The sequence below is a fragment of the Anser cygnoides genome, chromosome Z, assembly GCF_040182565.1.
Source record: "Anser cygnoides isolate HZ-2024a breed goose chromosome Z, Taihu_goose_T2T_genome, whole genome shotgun sequence".
Taxonomy (NCBI): Eukaryota; Metazoa; Chordata; class Aves; order Anseriformes; family Anatidae; genus Anser; species Anser cygnoides.
The window spans coordinates 37,233,407-37,260,660 of record NC_089912.1 but is presented as its reverse complement, the minus strand read 5'-3'; the positions used below and the strand labels follow the sequence as shown (position 1 = coordinate 37,260,660).

General features: G+C 38.3%; 1 protein-coding gene across 2 annotated transcripts in view; it reads right to left on the bottom strand.

The window, feature by feature from the left end:
* Positions 1-261: 261 nt before the first annotated feature.
* ROR2 (receptor tyrosine kinase like orphan receptor 2) overlaps positions 262-27,254 on the bottom strand; it is a 152,007-nt gene continuing 125,014 nt past the window's right edge. For both annotated transcript variants that reach the window (XM_066987871.1, XM_013195444.3), the window contains exons 5-9: positions 12,963-13,090; positions 8,773-9,087; positions 6,759-7,004; positions 4,986-5,188; positions 262-3,297 (exon numbers count right to left, since the gene is read on the bottom strand). In XM_066987871.1, the coding sequence (XP_066843972.1) occupies positions 1,855-3,297; positions 4,986-5,188; positions 6,759-7,004; positions 8,773-9,087; positions 12,963-13,090 (2,335 nt within the window). In that variant the 3' untranslated portion in view covers positions 262-1,854. The remainder of the gene's footprint in view (positions 3,298-4,985; positions 5,189-6,758; positions 7,005-8,772; positions 9,088-12,962; positions 13,091-27,254) is intronic.

Sequence of the window (27,254 nt, the reverse complement as noted above, 5' to 3'; positions counted from 1 at the left end):
TCCAAATCCAGGTGAAATGCTGGAAACGAGCAATGCTGCCATACCATGAACAGATGAGTTTAGATCACAATGATACATGACTTAAAATGTATCCCCATGTAATTAAAAAAACAAACAAACAAAAAAAAACCCACGCACAACAAAACAATCAATAGTTTAGGCATGAAACCTGTAACCTAAGGGACTGTGGCCATTTCTACTTCGACATGTACCACAACAAAACAACAGCTGTAGGAACTATAAAGATAACATACTTAATCATACTTTTTGCATTACTTTATTGAATACTCCATGTGCTGGATGTAGAACTTATAGCTATAGCGTGTGTTGGCTACAATACTACAAGAGTGTGTATTTCTTGTATTACAGAAAGAGTCGTGAAATGTATGGACCTGTCTGCTTGTTTAACAAAAGGAAACAGCAATACAATAAAACTGTACCACATGTGAATATTGTAAATGATTAAGTTATAAAGTCATTTGTTCAAAAAATCCAAATATTTCAAAGAAAAAAAGTATATAAAATGTAGTAAAACATAAATTACATTTAAAGGTCTGTACATGATTCATCCTGCAAATAGAAGACAAAACCAGCACTCTGTACAATATTGCTTATTTTGGTCTTCTAAAGTTCAAAGAACCATTTTCACTAAAGAGGCAGGAAAAAAATACATGGTTTCACATGCAATCCAGCAGTAATTGCAGTAAATCAAGTGAGTTTATAACCCCGCACAAACCCCAACATTTTTACAATGTAGGAACATGTATGTGGAGCCCTTTTCTATACTTGACAACCAATATGCAATTAAAGTTGGATTGTTAAGTTAGTGCATACCTACAATATCCCCATTTTTGATTAACAGTGTATTAAGGCTGCTTGCTGCTGAAAATACACAGCAGAGAAGAAATACTTTCATCCACAAATGCAGTCAGACGATTTCATTTGGAAGCTTCTGTCACAGTCATTCATTGGGAATGATGAAAGAAAGACATCCTCTCTTCTCTTATGTTATTCCACAGGATGTTGTGGATGCTATAAGTTTATGTGGGTTCCCAATCATTTTGGATAAATTCATGGAAGAAAATTCCATTGAAGGTTATGAAACAACAACAAAAATTCCACCTCTGGCTTGGGAAGTCCCTAAGCCACAAGTTGCTGGAGCCTGGGGAAATACCCTGGGGAAGCGGTACAAGGGAAATTGCCCTTGTACTCTTCCCTGGGCAGACACTATTGACTGTCTATGGAGACACGCACATGGGCTAGACAGACCCATGGTCTCACTCAGCACAGCCAATTTTACGTTTGTTTTCCCTACTTTTCTTATAATACAACCATGGATCGGTATTCTCAACTTGTTATTTTTTCAGACTCAAAAAGCAAACAACAATCTTGTGTCCATTATATCAAACAGATAAATACTATAAACTAAGCTGTTCATCACAACCAGGACACTTCTATATGCTGAGGGCAACTGTAGTTGGATTCCTTTTTGTGTTATTGGTTTAAGCATAATTCACTAACATTACACTCACATATCATGATATACATGATGTGCAATGCTACTCAGCAATATGTTGCACAGCAACAGTACATTACTGAAAAGCAGCTTCCCTCAAGAACTGTAGGACTGTAAAAAAGATTAAACCCAGCAATTCCATACCATCATATTTGCAAAATGCTGATGGTGACAATGGTCAATAAACCCATTATATCATTATTGCTGTAATTTACATGGGTGTAGATTTTTGGTTGTGCTTCTTTTAGTCAAATCAAGTTCATTGATCTTAAGCCTAAGGATCTACAGTCTCCAATCACAGAAGTGATGTGAAATCCTTAGTAACGAGGCCACATTCCTTAGGCTTCTGACTGAATTTCTGCTTCGTCCATCTGAAGTGTGTCATTATCACCCAGCAATTCTGTTTCTGGCACAGACCCCTCCTCTTCCTCCTCCTCCTGGACAGGATTCTGAGCAATGTCTTCTGCTCCATTGTGCGTGTCATCTGTGCCCTCTGAGAGCAGAGCAGCCCTGTCAGCCACCGATGCATTGGAAGGAGCTGTTGTTACATAGCCTGTGCTGGTGGATCCACTCCCGCTGTGGTGGGAGCCTGGTTTGGGAATGATCTGGGGGGGCATTTGCTGAGGAGCCATTTGCATTGGAATTTGGACAGGGTAAAAATTTGGCAAATAGGCGCCATAGGCGGGCATTGGCTGGTAACCGTTGACTGGAATGTAGAGCTGAGGAGGTGGAACCATCGGTCTCATCTGCCCTTTCATTTGTATGAACTGCGGTTGAGGGAAAGCTGGAGTTTTCTGCTTTGGTCCAATGTACCTAGCATTGCTGACGTTACTGACAGGGCTTGTGCTGAGAGAACTTGTTTGTGTGGTGTTGCTCGCCCCAGAGGTTTGTGCTGAGCTGTTGTAATTAGAAAGGTTTCCCCACGTTCTAAGTCTGTTGTGTATATCTTTAAATCTTGGTCTTCTGTTGGGAAATTCATTCCAACACTCCAACATCAAAGTGTATATCCATGTGGGGCAGTCGTCAGGACATGGCAAAACCTGTCGATTCCTGATCATCTCAATGACATCCTGGTTAGAATAACCACAGTAAGGCTGCAGGCCATAGCTGAAAACTTCCCACAACACAACTCCATATGACCATATATCTGAATCAATAGAAAACTTGCCATACATAATAGCCTCAGGGGACATCCAACGGATAGGAAGAAGGGAATTTCCCATCAGTTTGTAGTAATCAGCAGCATAAACTTCCCTGAAAAGGCCTAAATCAGATATTTTCACATTCAGTTTATCAAACACCAATATATTTCTAGTGGCTAAGTCCTTATGAACAACATGGTGGTTTGAAAGATACTCCATTCCTGCAGCTATCTGAGTCACGATGTGGAAGAAGTCTGCTGGTTCCAGAGTGGATTTGACTGTCTTGTCATCATCAGTGCTGCCGACATCCGAATGGGGAGATCTCATCACCAAGAACTCATGGAGGTCACTGTGGGAGCAATAACTGAAAATCATACTTATGGGTTGTTCCTTTGTCACAATTCCCAGCAAACAAACAATGTTTGGGTGCTGTAATCGTGATCTCATCATTGCCTCATGTTTGAATTCTTCCCGAAGGGCCAGTTCTGCTTTGTCTTTAAGTGTCTTGATAGCAACAGCTTGCGTTTGTTCACCTGGTGCAGTACCAAAAAGATGCCCCTTGTAGACTTTGCCAAATCTCTCCTCTCCTAGTTCTTCCATAAACCGTACAGTAGACAGATTAATTTCTTTAAGTTTAGCCTGAAATGAAGCAAAAAAAAAAAAAAAAAAAGAAAATCAGTAAAAAAATCACAGTGCTTTCTGAACAACAGAATCTATTAAAGAAAAGCTCACAGTGGTTAAATGCTCTGAATGGAAGATAAATTGTGTCAAAATAACATTTCAGCTTTTTTGTATGTTCACATCAGCCTATTGATTTTACAGTTTACCTTGAAATTAGTTATACTATTATCAGAAGTGTAAATTGAATTATGCTGCAAGATGATGAGCATAATCATTTCAATAAAGGAGCTACCATATTTTCTGCAAGCTAGATGAATAATCAGTTCAGAGTAAGTCAGGCTAATGATAATACCTATTAAATGCAACTGCACTTGCCCTACAGTTCAGCACTGATGTTCCCACTGTCAGAAAAGCCATAGGGACTGAATGAGGAGTTGGCAGCTACAGAATGAACTGGAACATCCTTTCCAATAAAAAGAGGTTTGAACCCTCCCTCTTTCAGTTTTCCAATATCAGATTTATCTTTTCTCCTCCATCGCACTATAGCAATAGCCCCTGCCTGTGGGCAGCAGTACACATCACTGGTGCTGAGAAACCTTGAACTAGCTGTGTCAAAGAGTGGGAAGGAAGAGGAACAGAAGGAGGAAGGAGCTTCCCTCCGATACAGGAAGGAAAGCTGGCAAAGCCAAGTGAGAAATCCCTGGAGACTGCCTCCCATCTTCAACTAGCAGGGAAAGAAAGGGAGTTCGTGATGGTGATCTGATGGGCATGTCCCAAGCAGCATGGGCTGGAGAAGTCCCTGGCCAAGCCAGGAACAGCCAGCACAGATTCACACAGAGGGCACTGCAGCAGGAGGGAGCAGAACAGGCTGAGAAAAGGCTTTAACAGGTGATTTGGGAACAAGCTGTGATTTTAGTGGCCAACAGACTGTGAACTGTACCAGATAGTTTCCAGCACAGCCCAGGTTTAGTCATGAAACCTCATCCTTATCATACAAAATCAATGCAATTTGTTACAAACAGTAATATCCTGCAAAAATTATGCAGTATCTTGAACAGATTTTGCCAACTGTTCCAAACTGGGCATTGCTTTTGAGAACGCGTGCCTTGTAAATGCTATGATTAGAAATTCAGCATTAGATACGAACAGGAGATCAACATGGAGATCATTTAGCTGACCCAGAAAATTATATGCAGGAGATGAGATCTATAGACAGCAGCTCAAAGCCATTTTTGTTTCACCATCATTTGTGAAACACAGCCTGTTGCATCTCAGCTCACCTCCCCATTAGTGGTGGCTAATACCAGCAGAATGAGCCAACAGATTAGAGATGAAAACCCGTTGTGCATCCTGCTTGAAACAAGCTAACCAGTCCTGTTGTTACCAAGAGCATAAATGAGCTGCAGGCTGAAGATTGGATCAGAAATAACAACATTTCCAGTCACTGAGACAGGACGCAGAATGGGGATTGACAGGTAAGTGCAGATGTCATGAAATATTTCGTTCTGAAAGCTGTTGCCTGAGGCCAAGATTTCTAGACACAGCTAGTGAATGCGAGACCTCATTTTCACTAAAGTAGATGGCCATCACAATATGAAAACTAGATGCCTTGCAAAATGTCTTGATTCCAGCACAGAAAATCTGAGACAATGTAAATTATGACACATTGGAAGTCTGTGGCCTAAGCAAAATCTGCGAAAAAATACCTGCTTGTGTTGATTAATGAGTGGCATTTCCATGTCCTGGCTAGGAGATGCCATCAGCTGGCGGCGCTGTGGTGTAGCAGCAGATGCCTTCTGCTTGTTTCTGCACATACAGACCAGGAAGAAAAGGCAGGCAATAACCAAAGGGATTGCTATGCTGGGAACCAGGATGTAGAGGATTCCCATTTTGCTGTTGTCACGTGGACCTGTCAGCACAGAAATGTTCATTGTTTACAATAAGTATATTTAATGCATTAACAATAAATAAATAAATAAATAAATAAATAAAAAGAATAGCAATGATTGCTAACAATATACTTTTTAACAAAAAGGAAACACCTCTAAATTGAAAACAGAAGTTGTGTTACTCTCCCCTTCCTCATAGTTTTCCATTAAATATTTCTAATACATTTGAATAAACATAGCAGCAAGCAGTACAAATATAAACTTGGACTCCCAGATTTAATGCAGTTTGTGTTGGCTGTACCAGCATATGGTTTATTTCACTTTATTTTTGAAGCTTCCAGTTGTAGAAACTGCAGAATATAGCCTTGACTATCATTGCAGTATCTTGTCCAGGGAATATAAAATAAGTGAATAGTCTTCAGCACAGTATATAAAGCAGTAATCTCAATGTGATAAACCAGCGCACACCGTTACAGTCTGGCCTTCTCATTTCACTTCAGCCATTTCATCAGCACTTTCTCCACTTTTTAACTCCACTGGTACCACTTCCGCCTTGATTAAAGTAAATCTCACCTCCCACTGACAGAGATATTGTTTCCTTTCCTTTTCCTTTCCACTTAATACAATTAAAGTGTTTTTATGTTACAGTGAGACAGTGATGAAAAGGCCATCAATACATTTAGTAAGACTATTCTGGAAGCTTTCTGAAATACTTGGTACTTAGAGACTGTAGGACAGCATAGTGACGTCCAAAATGTTCTTTGGAACTGCCTAGGAAGTCTTCTGCAGTCCGTGGTTTTGCTATTTGTGGCTACTGCTTTCACCACAACCACATCCCCATGTTACTTTATGCCATGTTACATGCAATGTAGAAATTTATTGTATGTGTCAAATCATGTTACTGTAAAAAAAAGTGAAGTTAACTTAGAAATTTCATATCATTTTTGAGTGCTCTTAAATATACAGGCAATCTGTAATGAAAACATTTTTATGGCTTCCATGGTACATTTGCTGCTGTGGAAGACATGGTTTTCTTCCTAATGAAGCACAGTACCAAATTGCTTTGTCACATCTAATGACTGTTACCATTGTAGCAGCTCTAGAATGAAGTCTGCACCAATACAGGGAAGTAAGCAGACTGTATCAAGCTGTAAGAGGCTGCTTTTTATTTTTGCTCTCAGTCGTGCAGTACAAGATCTACAAGCAGATAGCGTAGGGCACTTCTGATACAATCATCTGTTTCATGACATCCCTGCTTCTGTGCTTCACTCAGTTTCCCTGAAACCAAGCACAGTGTTATATCTCCCTCTACAGGATCTAAAAATCTTCACTGACTCTAAGATGCCATACAGAGCAGAAGCAATACATCATTGAGTAATGTGAGCAAACCAAACTCATACAGATGACAAGTTTATCATCTGGCAAGAAAATATTAAATGTGTACAACACAAGACAAGGGTGCCACATTATAGCAAGTGAAACATTTGAAAGCTTATCTCTCCAAGTAAATTGCACTTGTAAAATACCAACAATTAAAAATCACATGGGATTTGGGACAGTAGTAGGGGAAAAAAGAAAGAGAATACATACTACAAGAAGGTATGTCACACAGTTCCATGCGTACGTTTTTATTCTTTGTAAAACACCAAGGCCCATCCATCTGACCTCCAGGATTTCGGCAATATGCATGTCCTCCACCTAGCTCTGGAAACTGTGTGCTTGTCAGGTCATGATTGTGGGGACTCTGGGAGTCCCAGAGTTGACAAGTGTGGCCAGATTTGGTAACGCTGACTGTCCCTCTGTAATCTGCTCCAGAACCATTGTAGCATTGATGATCTGTTAGAAAGGGTTTGGCAACAAGTTACAAATAACAAAACAATCAGGGGCCAGCAAATCCAAAACAGCTGAAGTGCATAGGCCACATATGTAAAAAGCAAAAACAAAGCAAAAATAAACCAAAACCAAACCAAAACAAAGTATGTTAGTATTTAAGTACTTGAATTTGGGTACTTCAGGATTTAAATCAAAGCTATGTTTTTTGAAATTTCAGTTCTGTGGCAGTCTGTACCCTTTGATACCCAGATACATCTGAATTCTGCCCTTGCGTGTCTCAGCCTATGGCTATACACACTGTTATTTGATACCTCTGTATGTCAGTTAGTACTAAGTAGCATGTATGGACCTTTAGATACGGGACAAGATAAATTCAACTGAATTAGCGTTATGAGTTTCATTTCAGGAAAAGTCTTCTGGTACCAGCAGTGTAAACTTTGTGCCACTTTAATTTCTCATAATCTTCTTATTTTGTGACATGCTGACTTCCGAGAGAAATGAGTGCTGTATCTTCTATTGCCTTTTGTCAATTTTTCCTTCTTTTTTCTTATAAAAAAGGGATTCGAGCTTTTCTTCTATTTATATACCTCACTTTTTAATCTGCTGAACTACCTTTATTCTGTTTTGCCGCTACCCTCTCTCCATACTTTTTGAGTTGTTGTCTCTCATATGTAGCAAATGAACTGAAATGTGCATTTTTCTGCGTGCTTGCAACACTGCGCCTTCTTCATTTTTCTAAATCTCCCTCCCCAGCCCTCAGGAATCCAACACTTAACAAAGCTTCCATTTCTCATTTCCTGAAAAAATTGAGGGTATTTCAACTGCAGCTTTTCCACCAGAGGGAGCACCACTGTCTCTGACAGTCACAGGCAGCTACACTTTCAGATCTTTCTTGGACTTCTTGTTTTTTATTCTCATTCCTTTTGCTTGATATATTTTCCCTGGCTTTTCTGGCTTCACCATCACTTTCTCAGTTAATTCTGCTTCCCAGTTACACTGGGTTATTGCCTTCACAGCACACAGCAAGTCTTGCATGACTACTCTTATGTCATTACCCCTGCTCCTAACTCTGGCTTCAGAGAACGGATATTCAGAATAATCTTAACACTCTTTGAACTTTAAACATCTTTAGTCTCTCGGACCTTCCTTGTTGAGCTTTGTAGGAGGGTGGTGATTAATAGCTAGGAAATCTAGTAGGCAGAAAAATTGTCAGCACATAACAACTGACAACTGAACAATCCTTCTACTCCTGAATGCAAATGTATATCCATTGAAGTCAGATTAATGTTTTCACCCATCCTGTGTGGGTAAAGAAAGACAATTACACCCTAAGCTCAGTTTGCAGGGTTAGTGCTGTTGTGGATTTCCATATAGAAAGAATGAACATTAAAAATTAACTTTCTTAACAGACTTTTCCAGTGAAGCTTCCACAGCATATTTAAGGTTTATTGACATGTAAACAGAGCTCACAAATAGCTGTACTCATCCAGAGTATCTCAACCCAGGGGGACTCATCCAGAAAGGTAAGAACAGAGTCAGAGATGGGGACAGGCAGCTGGGAAGGGAAGCCTGCAATGCACTCGTGCCCCTAGCATATCTGAGGCAGATAAAACCTCTGTGAACACAAAGTTTTGTAGCCCAGGGTGGCTGACAGAACCCTTTCCAGTACTAAGCACCATCCTTTAAGCTTCTTCACCACCCTAACTGTCCCTTACAACAGTGCAAGATTATGGTCAGTATTAACATTGCAAAAAGCAGTATATTGACTTACATCGGCTGAGTCTCTCCACAGGGATCCCAATCCTTATGCAGTTAGCAGCTTCCAGTGTGTCAGGTCGTGGGAGATCCTCACACTTAGGCAACTGCAGCTGCATCAGTATGAGGGGGTTTGACCTCGCGATGTTGTACTCCTGTCTACAAAGATCATTCTCCAGAACTTCACATTCATCCCGGCACAGCTCCCGTGGCTTCGGGGTCCGAGAGCGCTCATCACACAGAGGAAACACAAAGTGGCAGAAGGATGGTATGGCAAACTGTGAGCACTGATCAGACAAATGCGTGGAAGTGCCGATCATGGTAAATGCAGCTGGGAAGGAATAAAAATACTGTTTAAGTATTAATTCACAATACACATGCAAAACATATTTTTTACATCATTTGCTTTTTACAATTTTCACCTCTTCTTGAGGCTCTGAGAGCCTACTGAGCAGCAGGGCAATGAGGTCATCTCTACAGCAAAGGATAGGTGACAAACGCAGGAAAAAAAAACAGCATTCCAGGGACCCTCTGACATCTGCAATTAGCTTGTAGGACCTCAGTTCTTAGGAAGCTACCCATGTAACTAACTGAGTAAATTGCTGGCACTTGACTAACTTCAACCTGAAAGGATAAAGATACAAGACAAGATTCACCTGACAGAATGCTGACCAAAGTTTCCAAAGTTTCTAGTTGGATAAAATTTGAATGAGGATCATTTAGCTTCTTTCTCCTATGGACATTCTGATCAATAAGCAAGACAAGTGTTTTTCAAGCCTTGACAGACAAAAGGAAGTATGCCATTGGTAGCTGGGGAGATATTGCTATTAATTGATAAGAGAAGCCTAACTGGCAGCAGTTGGGAGAAAAATAAATGTAATCGATATCAGAATACTGATCACATTAAGATGAGTATTGTATTGGTTAATGACTTGATCCTCCCCTTCAGCTCTCACCACCTACACACTAATGTTTATCTGGGAGTTTTCTTACATGTTAAAATAAAATAAAATAATAATTATTATTAATAATAATAATAATAACAACAACAACAACAATAATGATAATAATAATGAGGGAAGTAAAAAAGAGAAGTGCACATGTTGTGCATCGTATATCTGGGGATGAATCAAGCTTTAAACATAGAAACATTCAATCCCACACTGGAAAACATCAGTTGTGAGTGAGGCTTGCTAGACTGCATATCCCACCTATGAACACTGTAAAAAGAAAGGAAGTGAGTAACCCAAGTCATTCAACAGTGTCTTTATAATCTACAGATCAGTTCTTCACCTCTTGTATAGCTCTCTCCTTCCTACCACCTACTTCCTGCTGCCACCTGCTGTGAGAGAACCTCCTGTCTCTTCCTAAACACCATACACGCAGCTGCCCCAGCTCCAGGCTTTTGCACAGCCTATATCTTTGTTGATTTTAATTTAATTTAACAGGAATGTAACCTTTCATCAGTCATGTATGTAATACTGCAAGCAAGCACAACATCAGGTCTCAAAAAACAGCCATGAGATGTGCATTTCCCTAAGACTAACACGGAAAAATTAAATTTGAAAGACAGAAGCAGTTGGCTATCTGAAATACCATACTAATTTTTGTGAAGGTGTTACAGAATTTAGACTGCCAGGAGGGAAAGGTGCATAATTTACAATCATGGCCTTATTTTGATGGGAAGCACAAAGGCAAGTAGGGATGTGTAGTGATAGCATAGCACAGAAACAAGAAATGCAGATGGACAAACACAGGGAGAGTCTGATTACTGTGTGCCAAAGGGCAGGCAGCAGTATTGGGAGCAAAACATCAGCAGCATAAAGTGTTTCCCCATCCAAACCCTGCATATCATTGCCAAGATCCTTGGTTTTCAAAGTCTGCCAGAAACGGCCCAGAAACCCCATTAGCCACTCATGTTTTTCTAAGCTCCTTTCTCAACGTTTGCTTGCTCCTACAAAACTACGGTAAACCCCTTAATTTATTCTTGTACTCCCAAGTCTCTTTCAGGATTGTCTCCTTCCAGACTGAAGACTGAAAGTAGAGCATCTGAACAAAGTATGTGGGAAATATGTTGAGGACATCTGAATGAAATATGTGGGAAATATGTGGAAAGATTAAAGCATCTGAGAGGTTTATTTTTTCAGTCAAACAGATATTAAACAGCACAGTAAAGACATTGCTAATCACACATATCCACGGTTCAGGGGTGAGGTCCATGCACTCTTTATTGTTGGCCTTCCGGTCTTTTAAGTCATGTTTCAAGTTTTTCCCCTAAGTGTCCTCTGTTTTTTTTTAAAAGGAAGGCTCTGTTTCTCATATTACTGCATGACCAGGATCAAGCAGCACCACAGGCAGTAGAGGTGAAGTGATTTCATTCTGAATCCAGAATGAAAATTCCCTGTAGATATTATAGAATCATAGAATGGCTCTAGTTGGAAGGGACCTTAAAGATCTTCTAGATCAAACCCCCTGCCACGGGCAGCGATGTTGCCTGTGACCTTATCAAGTGGTTGTATTGTTGGACGGTAGGTGTCACCGTTGCCCAGTCACAACCTCCGCTGAATAGTGTACAGTTCTGAGTACAAAGAGATCCCACCAAAAACTTAAAAAGCGTAGGCAAAAGTGTAAACAAAATCTAAGGAGAAGTTATACAGCAGATATTTTACCTAACCAGGTAGTGCAATTTCAAAAATATACCAGCATTTGGGCAGAGAACACCCAAAATTGCAACACTTGTTTTACTTTTGAGAAGACTCATGAGAACAAATAATACTGTGAAGTCCTCAGTGTATAGTCTGCACATGGCTTTTGGTATGTCCTTCAGATGTATATACCTTAAAAATGCTAAATTATTAATGCATTATCATTACTGCCTAGGTAGGTACTAGGCAGTTCTATGTGTTGGTTCACAGAGTTTTCCGCCTAAAGAAAGTTAACAACAGAAATTCTCCTTAACTCCTATACAATGTTCCAACTCTCAGCCTCCAAAAGCTAACCAATAATTGATGGCACTGGGGAACCACCAGCCAGATGATGAATATTCATGCCATATATTCCAGAAACAAATATGACTTGATCAACAACAATTTTCTGCATCCAGTCAAGACAGATTTGATGTCATAGGAAAAATGTGGTATCAATACTATGAATTAATTAATGATAGAATAACAAAAAATTGGCCAGAAAAGGCCAGAATTCCAACATGAGAAAGAAGGGAGGGGAATGAGTCATAAAAAGACAAGAAAAGATTGGAACTGAGGTTTCAGTTATCCCAGATTTGATCACCATATCCTAATGTCAAGAAGAAAAAAAAAAAAAAAAAAACCAACCCTGGATTTCTGGCTTGACAATGAGCCCTTAAAATAATATCTTTAAGGGGATAGAGCTGACAAGTAAAGTCAAGCATTTTTGGCAATTAGTTTTGTTTAAATTCCAGATTCAATTAGTTAGCTATATCTGGCCAGATGCAAATAAGCTCCTGATGGACTGTGCTAATTGGCCATATATAACAATAGAAGGTTTGCTCTATTCCACAGATTGATTTGCTTGCTCTTAATTGTGTCTATTGGAATTGCAGCTGCTATCATCAGTGATCACTCTGATGAGTGAAAGTCCAGTGAAGAAAAATCTGCGTTGATATACAGCCCATTAAAAGTCATTAACATTCTGGAAACTTATTGTTCTGAAATGATGACCAGAGAAGGAATCAGCAGGGGCAGAGCACAGGAAGGTCAGCTCTTGCTTTATATAAATCAGTGTGAAATCCAGACTCTTCTGTGATTATGCAGTACGGGAGGAAACAAGGGAAAACCCACTATACTTATTTCAGGAGAACTAAGGCACAGCTTATTTATTTATTTACTCATTTTTACATCAGAAGACGTTTGCTTTTTAAAAAATCTTGTGTTGGAATCTGTCATGCAAAAAGCTCCAGCATGAACTACAAGCTGTTAAAAAGAAAATGTCCTGATATTTTACTTAAGGGCAACGAAAAAGCTTTTAAAAAACATCAGCTATTTACCTTTCTTGCTTCAAATTCTGCTATCTGCACAAGTGAGAGAATGGATCACCTACTTTGAGCTTTAATAAAGGATATCTTAGTCATTGACTTAAAAAACTGAAAAGGATGACAACATTGCTTGTACCTGAATTGGATATTTCCATAAATATTTTCTGTCCTGCTACAGAGATGTATAACCTTACCAGTAATTCGATTTTCAATTTCCCCTTGCATCTGAAGGGAGTCCACATAAATGGTCCTGTTTCCAATGATTCGTGCACATGCAATTCCTCTGTATGGCTGACAGAAACCATCTTCGTGGTAATCTTCTCTGCAAAAGATGGGTTAGGATTGTATAAGCCAATGTCTAGGACTGTATATCGCAATTAATTTTTACAAAACATATTCTTATAAAAGGAAAAAATCCCCCAAAAATGTAAATCTAAAATTGTTCAGTTCCTCAGATGCAGCTTTCTCCTTCAATTCTCTCTACATTAGTATTAACAAGGCACCCTGTAAATAGCTTATTAGGGGGAAAAAAAAAAGTAAAACAAAACCTGAGATTAATTTTGAAATCATATGCTGATAGTAATGAAGTTTGACAGATGAATTTACTAAAAAGCTGTTAGACTGAGGCAGCAACATAGATCTTGTTACGTGTCCACATGCATTTTTGGCATCTAACTGCCTCCAGTACAATTAGAAAAACAGTTGGTTCTCTTCTTCCACCTCACTCTTGCTCTTTCTTCATTTCCTGTAGTGAACAGCAAAAGACATCTTGCCAAGCTTTAATTGAAATAAGGAATAGTTTTGAATGCTTAGTTAGGTAAACAGAGTGAAAAGTAATCAAGGTTTTAACCTTTTTTCCTCCTCTCCCTGGTCAGAGTCAATACCAAATTCCTCTTCCTACCTATAGTTTAATATATTTTTCAACTGAATGAGCATTTGGGCCAAGTTCAACTCCCTGACATCATTGTAAATATTTTGACATAACAGGACTAGCCTAAAGGCTCAGTCATTCAACACAGCGTCCCCAAAGCCCAAGTAAATAATACAGAGCTGATCTGTAGATGATAATTCTCTGAACCCTGCAAAGGGGCTTCCTAGAGGGGCACTCTCAGAGAGAATCTCCACCACGCCATGTGTTTCCTCTGGCACAGCACAGCCTCTGTGCCAGGATCCACTAGCTTGATGGATTCATAGCACATCACTCATTGCATGATGTACTGAAAAAAGGATAAAACATTACCTGGAAAAATATCACTCTGGAGAAATCCTTGGATACCCCAAAACTTAGTCATCTTTCCTAATGGTCAGGTCAAAAGTCTGAGGCACTCCCTCCAATAGCAGCAATATTTGAAATATTACTCCAATATTCTTCTGCAATTCATACTCTATTATCTTCAGATGTTGATACCTGTTTTGGCTACACATATTTCAATTTCTCCTACACATATCTTCATCCTTCCTGTTTTGCATGTCACATGAGCAGGACAAGGTTGTCAGTGAAATCGTGTAAAACTACAAAACTCCAACTGGGCCAAACCAGCACTAAAACCTGCAGTCTGACAACAGCTAGCCATGATAAGCGCACCACCCAGCACCTACACAGTGCTGAGTGTGGATTCCTGATTCCTGATATCCTATTCTGTTTTAGGATGTTCCTTTAATTTTTCCTCTGCTGTGTCTCCCTGATAAAGCTCTTCAGGGAAATGTCACCTCTATTCCTTAGGTTATAAACTCATTGGAAGTGGGAGGGAGGGTAGGCAGGACTGTCCACACAGGGTAGCCAAAAGCTGGAACCATCAATCATCACTTGAGCAGCAATCCTCCCTTGCTTCCTGGAAAGATGATGACTTAACAGGACCTGACCCATCACACAGCTGCTAGATGAAACATGCTGATTTACGATATGAAGTGTCTCATGCAGTTGTTGTCTAGATCTGGCCCTTACTTCCTACCATAGTATGATTGTTATATATTTATAAAACAACATTTTGTCTGCAAATTCTAAAACAAGTACCCAGAAAGATGGGTAATTTTTCTATTATGGTGGATGAAGCAAAAGAGGAGTCTTTCGGGATCAATTAAATGCTGCAGTGACATTCTTTCGCACTAATAACAAAACCTCTAATTTTGCAAAAACTGCATCATGCCTGAAGGGACAAAAATATCAAAGCAGTTTCTCTGTGCCTGTTTTATGATCCTTGACCACCTCAGTAGGAAATCAGCAATTCCCATAAGGAGCTGAATGAATATGAAACCCCTATTTGACCTCTTTCTCAAGACTAAATTCTTACCCCTATAGCCCTATCCTGCAGAACAGAGTCTGTAATGTATCTAAGTGAAACTGTACCTCACACTTCAACTCTCAGTGCAGGTCTCTCTTGCCAGCACAGGGAAAAAGAGGAAAAAAAAAAAAAAGAAAAAAAAAAAGAAAACCAACTATAAAAACTAGCATGGGTTTGGTGACAAAAGAAAGCAGTATGATCTCTTACTTAGCTCAGTTTATTTATTTCTGTCAAGAACTTCTAAATACAGCTTAGATACTATATATACACACATATGCTCCCCTCTCTCATGTTAGAGTCAACTGCTGATTAAACTGAACTGGATATGACCATTACCATGGATGCAAGCAAAAGTAAACAGTAACCTGATGTCAGATACCCTGACTGAAGCAGAGCTCTTGCTCTATGTGTATCTTTGTGAAGTCACACAACTCAGCTTGGCCACAACTAGTGATCAAGGGGGGAAAATTGTTAGTATTTTGAGCAAAATATTTGATTTTGACAAAGCTGCAGTAATGGCAGCACTACTGGTACTTACAGTCTCCTTATGGATTTCTCTTTCCCTCTGCTACATGTAGACTCAGCACATGGCAAAGTGTTTGCAGTAAAAAGCAAGGTGGGGGGAATCTGATAAAATAGTGCAGGAGAGGCAGCATGCTCAGTTCAAACAGGAGGCTTTGGAACCATGTGCTTCTTTGATTCATGCCCTAAACCATATGCCAGCAATTCAGTTGCTGATTAGAGCAAGAGTTAAAAGCTGCTGAAAATAGGCAGAAATACTGACTCTTCAATTTCCTGCTCCTTGAGCTGTAAATTCTGCTCTGATCAAGAACCCTGGTAAAAGCAGAAATCTGACTCCAAAAGAGGAATCCAGAAGATTTGAATTTGTCCAACCTGCAGAAATCTTACAAGCTCACTAGGTATTATTACAGCCACAGATACTATTCGCCATTTTTCTTTCTGAATGTTTCAAGACAGCATTGCCTTTTCCCACCAATAATTTTCTTCCATTTTAATAAAACTTTATTTATTTATTTATTTTACACATCAAAGAGTTGGGAACATACTATATCTTGGCCTTCTTTTTCACCTTTGCTAAAGGACTACCTCAAGGACAAGGCACTTGTAACAAGTATTTCACAGAACCCAATTGGAGTGCAGGTGAGATAAGGTATGTTCTCCCACTAAGAGAACTCTCCTCACAGCTGCTTGTCAGATTGTGGGTTTAAACCAGGCTTTAGGTTTAAAAACAATGTTGTAAGGAATCTAGCTAAACAGTCCCTTTTTCTAAAACACCGTTTGTTTCTCAGGATGAATACCATTCGTTTTCCAGACTCAGAAGGTGATCTTAACGTGAGAACAAAAAAGTTGAGAACTAGCCTTTCTAATATGCAGATAGAGGAGGGAAACCTTCTGTATGGAGAACACATAATTAAAAGTAGCATCCGTGTTTTGGTCTTATGCACAACAAGGGGTGTTTCTAATATCCACCATGCTAACAAGGTCTGGAAACATTGGGAAATCTGCAAGTTCCTCATCACACACACACTGCACTACCCAATTAAACATAGTGGGCCTTCAGGTTTATGGGCAGAAGAAATCTGCATGAAAGGGATAATTAAACAAGTGATATAAAAGGCTCAGTGGTGCAGTGCCTGTTGAATCTCCTTCTAACAATAGAAAACAACTTCCTGGGACATGTGAATCTGTAAAGGAGGTGTGGGAAGACCTAGGTGTCCCTGAATGGGAACAAAACCCAGCACACATGGCTGGGAGTATCTGTAGACAGAGAAATCCCACCAATGGTTTGAATCCTGGCCTGCTGTTTTTGAGCTGTTAGGAGATGAGATATATACTCTGGTGCAGGATATGCAGTGCCTTCTGCTCAGACACCCCTCAGGCCCTGAGGATGGGCTGCAAAAAGCAGTAGCTTTCTATTAGATAGTTTGAAAGAAATGTTATTCAGAAATAATGGCTTTCTTCAGCTACAAGTATTTACCGTATGAGAACAACTGTACCCAAGGTCATGCAAGACATCGGTAAGGTAAAGCTGTCCTCCAGAAGTACATGGAGACAAGTCCAAGGCTGCTGCAAGCACTGCAAAAATGCACCGAGCACTGCTACCCCTGCACAGTAACCATCACTATATTTCCAGAGGTGACGCAGAAAGAACACTGAACAAAAGGCTACGAAAGAAAATACCTAGGAAACAAAGAGGCTTTTCTGAATGGAAAATCTGAAATGCTCAAAGAATACATCTGGGTATAATACGCTATATGAGATCTATGTAACACAATCTATTGTATGCAACTGTCACAGCCGAGTAGGCCAGAGGGCATATGAAACAAAAAAGTCCCAGTAAATAAAAGGCAATTGTGGAAACTCTGTTCAATGCCAAAATAATCTTGTGATGCATATAAGTCTAATGACAGCTTTAAGCATACATTGGGTACTTTGAAAATGAAGTGAGAGCTGACCTACTATCTTTACTTGCAAATGGTGAAAGCACTTGAAGGCATATTTAGCGTGAGGGCTCATGAAGTGAATTTTGAATACAGAGTTGAGAGGTGCTAGAGGTACTATTTATTTGCTAGTAAGATACATTTTTTTCTGGTTGCCTCCCACAAGCTTAACTTGAAAAGACAAAGAGAAACTTAAGCTAAAATATTTTTCCTGATAACAGATACAACACTGTGCATCAGTTGGAAAGAGGAATTCAATTCCTCCAGAAAACCCAGAAAGGGGAATTTTGACTCAGTAAGTGAATAACAAGTCATTAGGAAAAAAAAATAATAATAATCTTTGATTTTTTGTTACTGGCAGTTACACATTGAGAAGCCATTTTATAATGTAATACATAACTTAATTCTTCACTGTAATTAATTCAGTGCTGGTATTGGATACGAGGGAGGCCAACACCCATATGATATAGATTCAGATTAAAACATTAGCAAGCCCTGAGTATTCCATGTAATAATGTTTGTTAACCACAATAATTAATAACTAACACTGAAAATTAAGTAACTAGAAATCAGTCTTAGCATAGGAGCAAGCTGGAGAAAGGAGAACTAAACAACTTGCAATAAATAAAATAGTAGTTAAGAAAAGCAATTAAAACGGTAGGCTTTTCACCTATGTAGGAAAGAATTGTAATACTCAAGTAGTTTCCTACGAAGGAGTTTTGAGATTCCATAGAAAAGAATATGACAGATCTTCTGGAGTTTCATTATTCTGCATGCAAAACTGAACATTTATCTGTTGAAAATAGGGTTGTTTTTTGTTGTTGTTGTTCTTGCTGTTTTTTTGTTTGCTTGTTTGTTTTGTTACATTACCAGCTTCTGTAGTCCATTTCATAGTTTTGAACCAAGTAGCAAGATAAAAATCCTGAAGGTTCAGTTTAGACAGTCACATTGACTACATTAAATATACATATATATCAATCTACACTTTTAATACAATTAACAAGTTATTTACAATTATAATTTGATAACAATTTGTTTATATATATTCAAATAATAGAAGTTATTTAGAGGGACACAAAATACAAAGAATTACAGGAAAAAAAGCGTTATGTTTAGTGAAAGAAAGGCAAATCACACTAAGGTGTAGGAAAGCTATTATAAAGCTGTTATAATAAAACATCATGGATTTCTGTCTTTTATATATGTATATAGCCATGGTTTGTTTACATTGCACCTCAAACTGGGAACTGTTATAATCTGGCACTACAACCTTTGTAATATGTTCCCCCCACTCTTGACAAATATCATGTCATAGTGTCAGGTCATAAGCGAATCACTTTTCAATGGCTAAAATGAGTTCACATCTCTTAACAGTCAATAACTCCCCCTGAAACAGGTCACAGAGAAGATCTACAGAGAAGAGAAACATATTAAGTTTTCATATGTCTTTGTCCTATACAATTTTCCTCTTGTCAAAAATATGGTAAACCTATACTACTATTACTGTAGAAAAATACCTGGTACTTTCAGGTCAGGTTTCTATATTTAACTTTCAGAGAAAATATCAAATAAACCAGAATACTTTAAATTCAATTTCTTGTTTCACCATCAAGAGTATTGTCTTTTAAAGTAATAGTTTCAACGGGGTATAAAATAGCTCTTTCTCATAGACTTCATATTGTGTGGAGGAGATCAATGGGAGTTTTACTACTGACTTGCAGGGCAACAGGACTGGGGTATAAATATTTGATGGAGGAAAAGAATGGGATTTTTCAAAAGCCATATTGCATGAACTGTTTATCCACTGAGAAGGGTTGGGTTAATGCCAACTGTTCCTAATATTACCCATAATTTCTGCCCATACGGTAACAAGAATAAATGAGTTGGTGGCTTCAGTGAACTTTTCAAAATGCAGCTGTACAGGAAAATCTCAGTGGAAAAAAAAAAAAAGGAGGAAGGGAAAGGGGGAAAGGGGGAAAGGGAAGGAACAAAACAATGGTTGGGACAACTTCAGTGCTGTAGTAGGCCCCTGCCTAGTTGGAGATGCCCTTGGCCAGCACCATGGGAGAACAGCACGTGCTTCCTGCTCTACCTGTCCCTGTGCTCTGAATAAACAACTTCATTCTCTGACCAAAGTTTTATCTGCAGTTTTATCTGTGCCTTTATGGCACATAAAATCATTTGTTTCCACATCTTCATCAGCATCTAAAGATCAGCTCTCTTGATATAGCAGAAAATACCCATCAAAGTAGTTAAAACCTCAAAGAGACTTCACTAAAATGCAAGATGGATATAAAAACTTTTTCTGTGCACCTTTCACTAAGGGAAATTTTAAAATGGAATCAGAAAAGAAGAGAAGTTTAGTGTTAAGAAGTCAAAAACTAACAGGTGCAGGAATTTGTATATATAGTCATAGCTGAGTTGAAGTCAATGGACCTATGACAATTTACACTCACCAGGGATACGGCCCATGAATTTTGCTGCCAAATGCTCCTTGAGTTTAAAAGCAGTCCCCCAAAGTAAGATTTCCCCTGCATCTACAGTAAAATTTGCATAAACATTACCAAATAGCACTTATTTTTGTGTTTTTAATGAGAAAGAAAAAAAAAGGTAACACTTGACAGAACGCCTAAAAAGGTAAATTAAAGCCACATTAAATGAGCAGAGCAATTTTGCTGAGTTTGATTTGAATCTGAAACCTGCTAGTTCCTGAAAAGTATGCTGTGAACTGAAACTTTAGATTCAATGTCCAATTGGAAAATAACAATTGATATTTATTCCACTGATTATACTAAATGATGAATTTGTTAATCATAATATTCAAGACACCATTTTAAGCCAAGTAATTGATAAAGCAATTCATTGAAATGTCATTAGTGAAAACACAGCTGCAAGTGGTCTTAGTGTTTGCGATAACCTAGAGAAAAATAAGTTGTCAAACAGCAAATTGTAAAAAACAACCTTATTTTTAGCCTACTGCAATTATTTCCACACCTGATTACAAAAAGCGTTTTTAAACGCAGAACTTAGATGTCAAAGTCTGCTTCATAATTTGTTTTAAACTTACATATTTAAACAGTCCAGATAATGTTTTAAACATATATTCGGATATTATCATGAAAAGAGGATGTTTTTAATGGAAGTTACTTAAAAGACATTTAAACCCAAGAAAACAGGTGGGCATCAATACCATTTAAGCCTATGCCTGTATTGAATCACAAACCAAATTGTTTTGCTCTATAAGCATTGCCTTAAGTGGGAGTCAGCACTTTTGGCTGAGCTGTGTCCTTGCTAAGAGCTACTGTATTCAGTCATTTAAGTGGCTAAAATCCATGGAAATTGGTATTTACTTCCCTTCTTTCACAGAATCATCTTCCATCACTCCTGTAAAAAGAAATACACAGTCCCCACTGGCAAAGATGTAGGAAAGAACCAAATACACGAAGCAGGGGCAGAGTGTTCTTGAGATAACACTACGCACTACTGGGGCTTGACGGTATCTCAGACATTCAAGTATTTATCATTACATATTTAGAAAAGGTTTCATTACACCAAAAAATATTGCTGTTCTCAACCACAGTCACATATAGAAGTATAGACACGGCGGGAAGATGGCTCTTAGTACAGTAGCCTTGGTGAAATAGTTGAAGTGGCCCTACATAAATACAAGTTATTGTGCTGTTCTACCCATGATCCAGCATAGAGTTACTCAATAAGTAATAACAACCCTAGCTTATGGAATATCTGCTTAGTCATTCAAATACAGTGGAACTGTACATCAGGAGACAGAAGATAAAGAATTTTGACGTTTGCAAGGCAGATAGTCCCTCATGACGATGAAAGAAGCAAAGTTAAGCAAGGACACCTGCTCCTGAAATTTCTGCAAGGAACAGAAGAATGTCCCTGGACACATTAGTCATAAACCTCTGACTACCACATGTAAGTTCAAAAAGATGAACTAATATTAATTCTCTCTACAAACGTTCCTCCAATCTCTATCAATTTACTGACATGGTATTTATGTAAATTCTCCCATTGCTTTCATAGGTCTTAACATGTTTGGATGAAATCTTGAAATCATATGAGTCAGCTGGAAATCCAAGGAAGGTTGCCAGTCTGCTTTGTCGAGTATCAGATATTTTTTATCAGAAACATCTGTTACCATTAGGGTTACTGAAGAATTTAAAAAAGAAAAAGCTTCAGAAAGCTAATTTCAACATATGGGAACATGGACCTGGCCTTGCAGCATTCCAGCTTCTTTCTCACCAAAGAAATCATTGAGACCGAGTCTCCTTCCCCACCCCCTTTTTTCTTCTTCTTCCTTTTTTTTTTTCTTTTAAGGCAAGTTATCTTTCCTGATGCGTTGTGACTGTGTAATAAATTGTCTCCCATTGACACTCCCAGGAAAAAGCTGTAGGACCAATGAGCTTTTTAAAGTGCCTCTAACAAGCAACTCTTTATTTCTCCAACTGCCAGAAAACAGAATTCCTCTTTTATCTTTCCTTCCCATTCCATGCCACCCTAAGCAAGTACACGCAGCTTGGCTCCAAAAAGTTCTCGGAAGAGTCCACCAGCTGAGAATACAATTATAATTGCTACCATACAAAAGCAGCAGTAAAACTGGTAGCAGGCAGCCGAAGAGCAGGGCCACCACTGCCTTGGGGCCAACATGGGAGACAGAGGTCTGGACCTGGGCAGCTTGTCTATGCCTAAAAGAATAGAGCTAAGATGGCATGTTGGCTGCCCAGCAGGAAGAAAATGCCATCAAGGGGAGATGGGCAAGGGGCATCTTTGATCATGGTAATACCATGGAAGGGAGGGACATCGAGCTTCACCAAACAAGCTGGGCTGGGGATGGAAGGGTGAAGGAAGGGCAGCTACCTCTTGTAATGTGGCTCCAAGCATGCCTAGTGCAGCCTCCCCCCCACAAAAGCACATAGGAATTGACATGATCTAATAAATTCCTTTAAAAAAAAAAGAATAACAACTTACATTTTTCAAGCATATACTCATGTGGTGTGATTTACTCCTACAAAAGCAGATTATGCACAGAAATAGAAATTTTATATTATTGCTCACTTCATTAAAATCCATTGACATAATTTTATATGCATGCCAAAATGACAGGTAGGTGGTAGAAAGTCTTGAGAGTAAATTAGACTACGAAAGAACAGTCAAAAACAGTAGTTATACAAACACAAAGAGAAAGGGGTTACAGGGAAGACAATGGAATAATTTTAAAACAAAACAAAAAAAACAACAAAACAAAACAAATGAAATACCACGACATGCCTCATGTTTTCCTTTTTTTTTTTTCTTTAATGTTGGGATATAACAGTTTTCTGTAAAGCGCTTCTTAGTTTTTTAATTAAAAAAGCACAAACTTTTTTTTTAAAGAATGGTTTTAAATATATTTTAATTAAAAATTATTTCAGAATTCAAAATGTTTTAACTGACTGTATCCCTAAAAAAGTGATCCTTTATGAAAATATTACAGATTCACAGATTCACAGATTTCTCTAGGTTGGAAGAGACCTCAAGATCATCGAGTCCAACCTCCGACCTAACACTAAGTACTCCACTAAACCATATCCCTAAGCTCTACATCTAAACGTCTTTTAAAGACCTCCAGGGATGGTGACTCCACCACCTCCCTGGGCAGCCCGTTCCAATGCTTAATAACCCTTTCGGTAAAGAAGTACTTCCTAACATCCAACCTAAAACTCCCCTGTCGCAACTTTAGCCCATTCCCCCTCGTCCTGTCACTAGGCACGTGGGAGAATAGACCAACCCCCACCTCTCTACAGCCTCCTTTCAGGTAACTGTAGAGAGCGATGAGGTCGCCCCTGAGCCTCCTCTTCTCCAGGCTGAACAATCCCAGCTCCCTCAGCCGCTCCTCGTAAGACTTGTATTAGAGCAAATCCAAAAATGAAAGGAACCGTATGGATGTAATTTTATTCTTATTTCTTTTTTTTTTTTTTAACATAACAAAAGCAGTTTTGCTATTTCATCTAACACAGAGATTATATGTCTGATAGCAGAGAACTTTGTAAAACAGCCAGAAATTATCATAGCATCAGCTATAAATTCAAGGTTACATAATTATATGAACATGGAAGTGTTCATCTTCAAAGTCCTTCACAGTTCATTTTTATTAAAACTACAGAAACATAACTATTTATAACTGTACAATATTGAAATGGCAGTTTCACAATAATTTTTCCAGTCTTAGGAAAAATAGATGATTTATTCTGTTTATCAGAAAACCCCAGCATGAGGTAAGTGATTTCTTTAAAGCATCTAAGCATTAATATGAAATTCCTAATATGAAATACTTGTTAGATTTTCTGTTTTTTGTTGTTTGTGGTGGTGGTGTTTTTATTTTGCCTGTTTTTGTTTTTTATGGATGCAATAGGAACTATATATTGTAGGCAACATTACAGAACGTTACACTTTGAGAACACATCCCAGTGCTAGAGGCTATTTTCATAGCTGCTCTTTACTTCACAGAACATATTGGAGCTGAAATTTTCCCAAGACCAAAGCTTTTTTTTTTTTTTTTTCCAGCTTTAACAGACATGGTTCAGGTGTTTCGGAAAATGAGCCCTGAGAAAATTGCCATTTTTCTCTTTAAAAAATAAATAAATTAATTAATTAAAAACCACAAACCAAACCAAAACCAATACAAGGAAAAAGCAGCCATTTTGTTCCTATGCTATTAAGCAGACACCTGAGACTTTCTGGGGCATGTCTTTGCTGTTCCAGTGAAACACTAGCCAAATTTGTCTAGTTTTTGCATCATTTCCATCTTCATGTGCTCAGCCCAGCCTATGAGTGTATAGCTGATAAATTCTCCAAATACCCAATCTACAGCAAGTTTTGCCAACCTGCATGAGAAAATAAAATTGTTTGGCACCCATGTCAGGGCTAGCACTTCAGGTTAAATGAGGCAAAGACATGAGAAGTTTGCTGAGGGCCCAGGAAGACAGGGGATATGGAAATGGGAGGTAGAGGCAGATTGGGGGTGTGAAAAGGGGCTACTACTAGAAGTGCCTACAGTCCTCCACAATCGTGGAGTAAAACCTAATATTTTTTGTGCCTCACCATTCCCTTCTGTCAACATGTGTCTCCTCTTCTGGGCTGATCTGGTTTGAAGACAGCAGCCTATTATTACAGCTTTCTATCCATTGGCTGGCTCCAGCGACCAAGATCTGGGTGGTACGGCCAAGGAATCCAGACCTCATGAAATAATTCTGGTATGTCATCATAATTCCACATAATAGAATAGTTGACTTTTTCCAAATTAGGAAAATTATCTTTTTCTACACAGGAAATTCTATGCCAGTTTCAATCAAAGCCTCTGGAGTTCTCAAGAAGAAAAATAGAAACAGGGTCGTCTACCCCAACCACTAGAAGAGGGTAGAAACGAGCAGCATTCGGCCTACCCTTCGCACAGCACCTCAAAGTACCCAAAACTGCTGGGAACCCAGCTCTCGTGCAATCCCAAATGATAATTTCTCCTTACTTTTATTCCTTTGAACTTAAAACCTTTTACTGAAGGCTTTTCACAACTCGTGTCTAAAGACACTGCTCTCCTCTATTCTCCTTTCCAATGGCTGAATGTCTTTTTTTTTATTTTAATCAAAATTTTCCAAAAATTTAATAATGGATGCTGTCTTTTATTTCAGGCAAAGCAAAATAGTTCACATTCAAAATTCACAGTTACAATTTGTTTTCAGATGCCACACACAGGATGCCACACAAACCTTATTAACTTGATAGGCTGTGAGTAGCAATTGTAGCAATTGTAGCAGCACCACAGCTCCATAAATTAATTTAATCGGGCTTAACTTTAATAAACTCTTCATTAATCAAAACGAATTTGAAGAAAAGCAATTGGCAGATCAAATGCATCTCCTAAGATTAGCATGTTAGCATTTAGTTCCTAACGCTTGAAAACTAAGATCCTGTGAATACTGGTGTATCTGTCAGTTTGAGTGACAGAAAGTTTACAAGCTATCACTCACTGCCTAGTCTTGAAACTATTAAGAATATGTTTTTAAGTAGCATGTAATAAACTGTAATCTATTGCAGAAGAAAGTAGAAAGGCAGTCTGTACTCTTCCTATTGAAAGCATAGATCTATTCCCATTTGAAACTATTTTCTTATACCATTCCCTACTGAGGCAGACTTTTCTTGTTTTGGAGGAAACTTTTTTAAATTAACATATTTTAATATATATATTATATATAATATATTATATATATTAATATTAACATATTAACATTGCACATATTTCCCTTGCCCGTCCACTCATTGCTTTGCAATCTGAAACTACTTTATTGGAATGAGGTGGATAGAACAAAAAAAAAAAAGTTTTTTGTAAAATTGTCAGATGAAAATACCAGGATTTCTGCATGCAGGTCAGCCTGTGGAGACACACCTATTCCATTGAACTAAAGAGACTGATTTCCCAACGTGAAGTAAAGCATGGTGAGGTGGGTGAAAATGTGCTTTCTGGTTTGAAAATAGAACTCTTAGAAAACTTTTAGGGGAAAAAAACTTGTGCCTGTGTGTGCGAGCACATATGTTTAAAAACAAAGTTTGTTTTTATATAAAATTGTATAAAGTACATTTATGTATGTTATATTTACTGTACAAAAAATTGTGATACACCATACGTTGTTTGTCTCCTACATAAAGCAGTCCTTTTCCTCTTTTGTACTATTATCTGGTTTAACAAAATGAGAAATGTAATACTTATGAATGATTTTTTTGAGGAGACTGTTGGTAAGATGTGTTTCTTGCAATTTTATTTTTAGAGTAATATTACCACAAATACTTCATATTTTCTTCTACAAAAGTATAAATTTAAAAGAGTAGGTTTACTTACTACTTTTTTTTCCTCTATTTCTTTGAAAAAGGAAAAAAAAGAAAGGCTTTCTATCACACCTAATGTTATTTAGTTTTGAAGGGAAAAGTTTAAATTGTATCACTTTGTACCATCTGTTTCACCTTTTCTTAAGTATGGTGAATTAGTTGCATCTATAGTTTGGCCCTTTCAGACTGAACCAGAGAATGGAATAATACAAAAGTAAGGAAAAAATAACTATAAAGCCATAAAAATTGAAAGGATGATTTATGGTATGGTGTTACAACATTACCTCATTTTGTTGAATTACCTACTTTTCATTAGAATAGCGTTCCTTTACCTTTGTGCCTAACTGCAATATTCACCCTTTCCATGCATGCACTTAGAAGCTATTCAGCATCCTAAGGAACTCTAATTATACTCAGTGTGGCATCAAATGCTGACAGGAAGTCTCAGGGACATATAACTGTCCTTTTGTAGGACATACAATAAATACTTTGAAAGCCATTTAAGCTTCTGAACGAAGGAGAGAAGGGGAGGGAAAGAGAGAGGAAGTAAAATCAAAACAAACTAAAGATCCCTGGTTATATCAGGGATGTCCAACAGCTGCAGTAGCTACTTGCCAAAAGCCCAAGGGCCATTACTACTTTGAATATCAATTTACGTATATCTTTAAAAGGATCAACAAATGTCTTATTTTGCTTGCAAGTTCTTTGGTAGTTTAATATAAATTGTTTCTCTGAGCTGCCCAAACCTAAGCACCTGTTGCTAATCTTGAATTTGCTGGAAGAGGGCATGTTGGGGTCACATTTTTACAAACTTGAAGCTGTATTCAGCTCTTGGCTGTACATGCACATCTCAGAATCACAC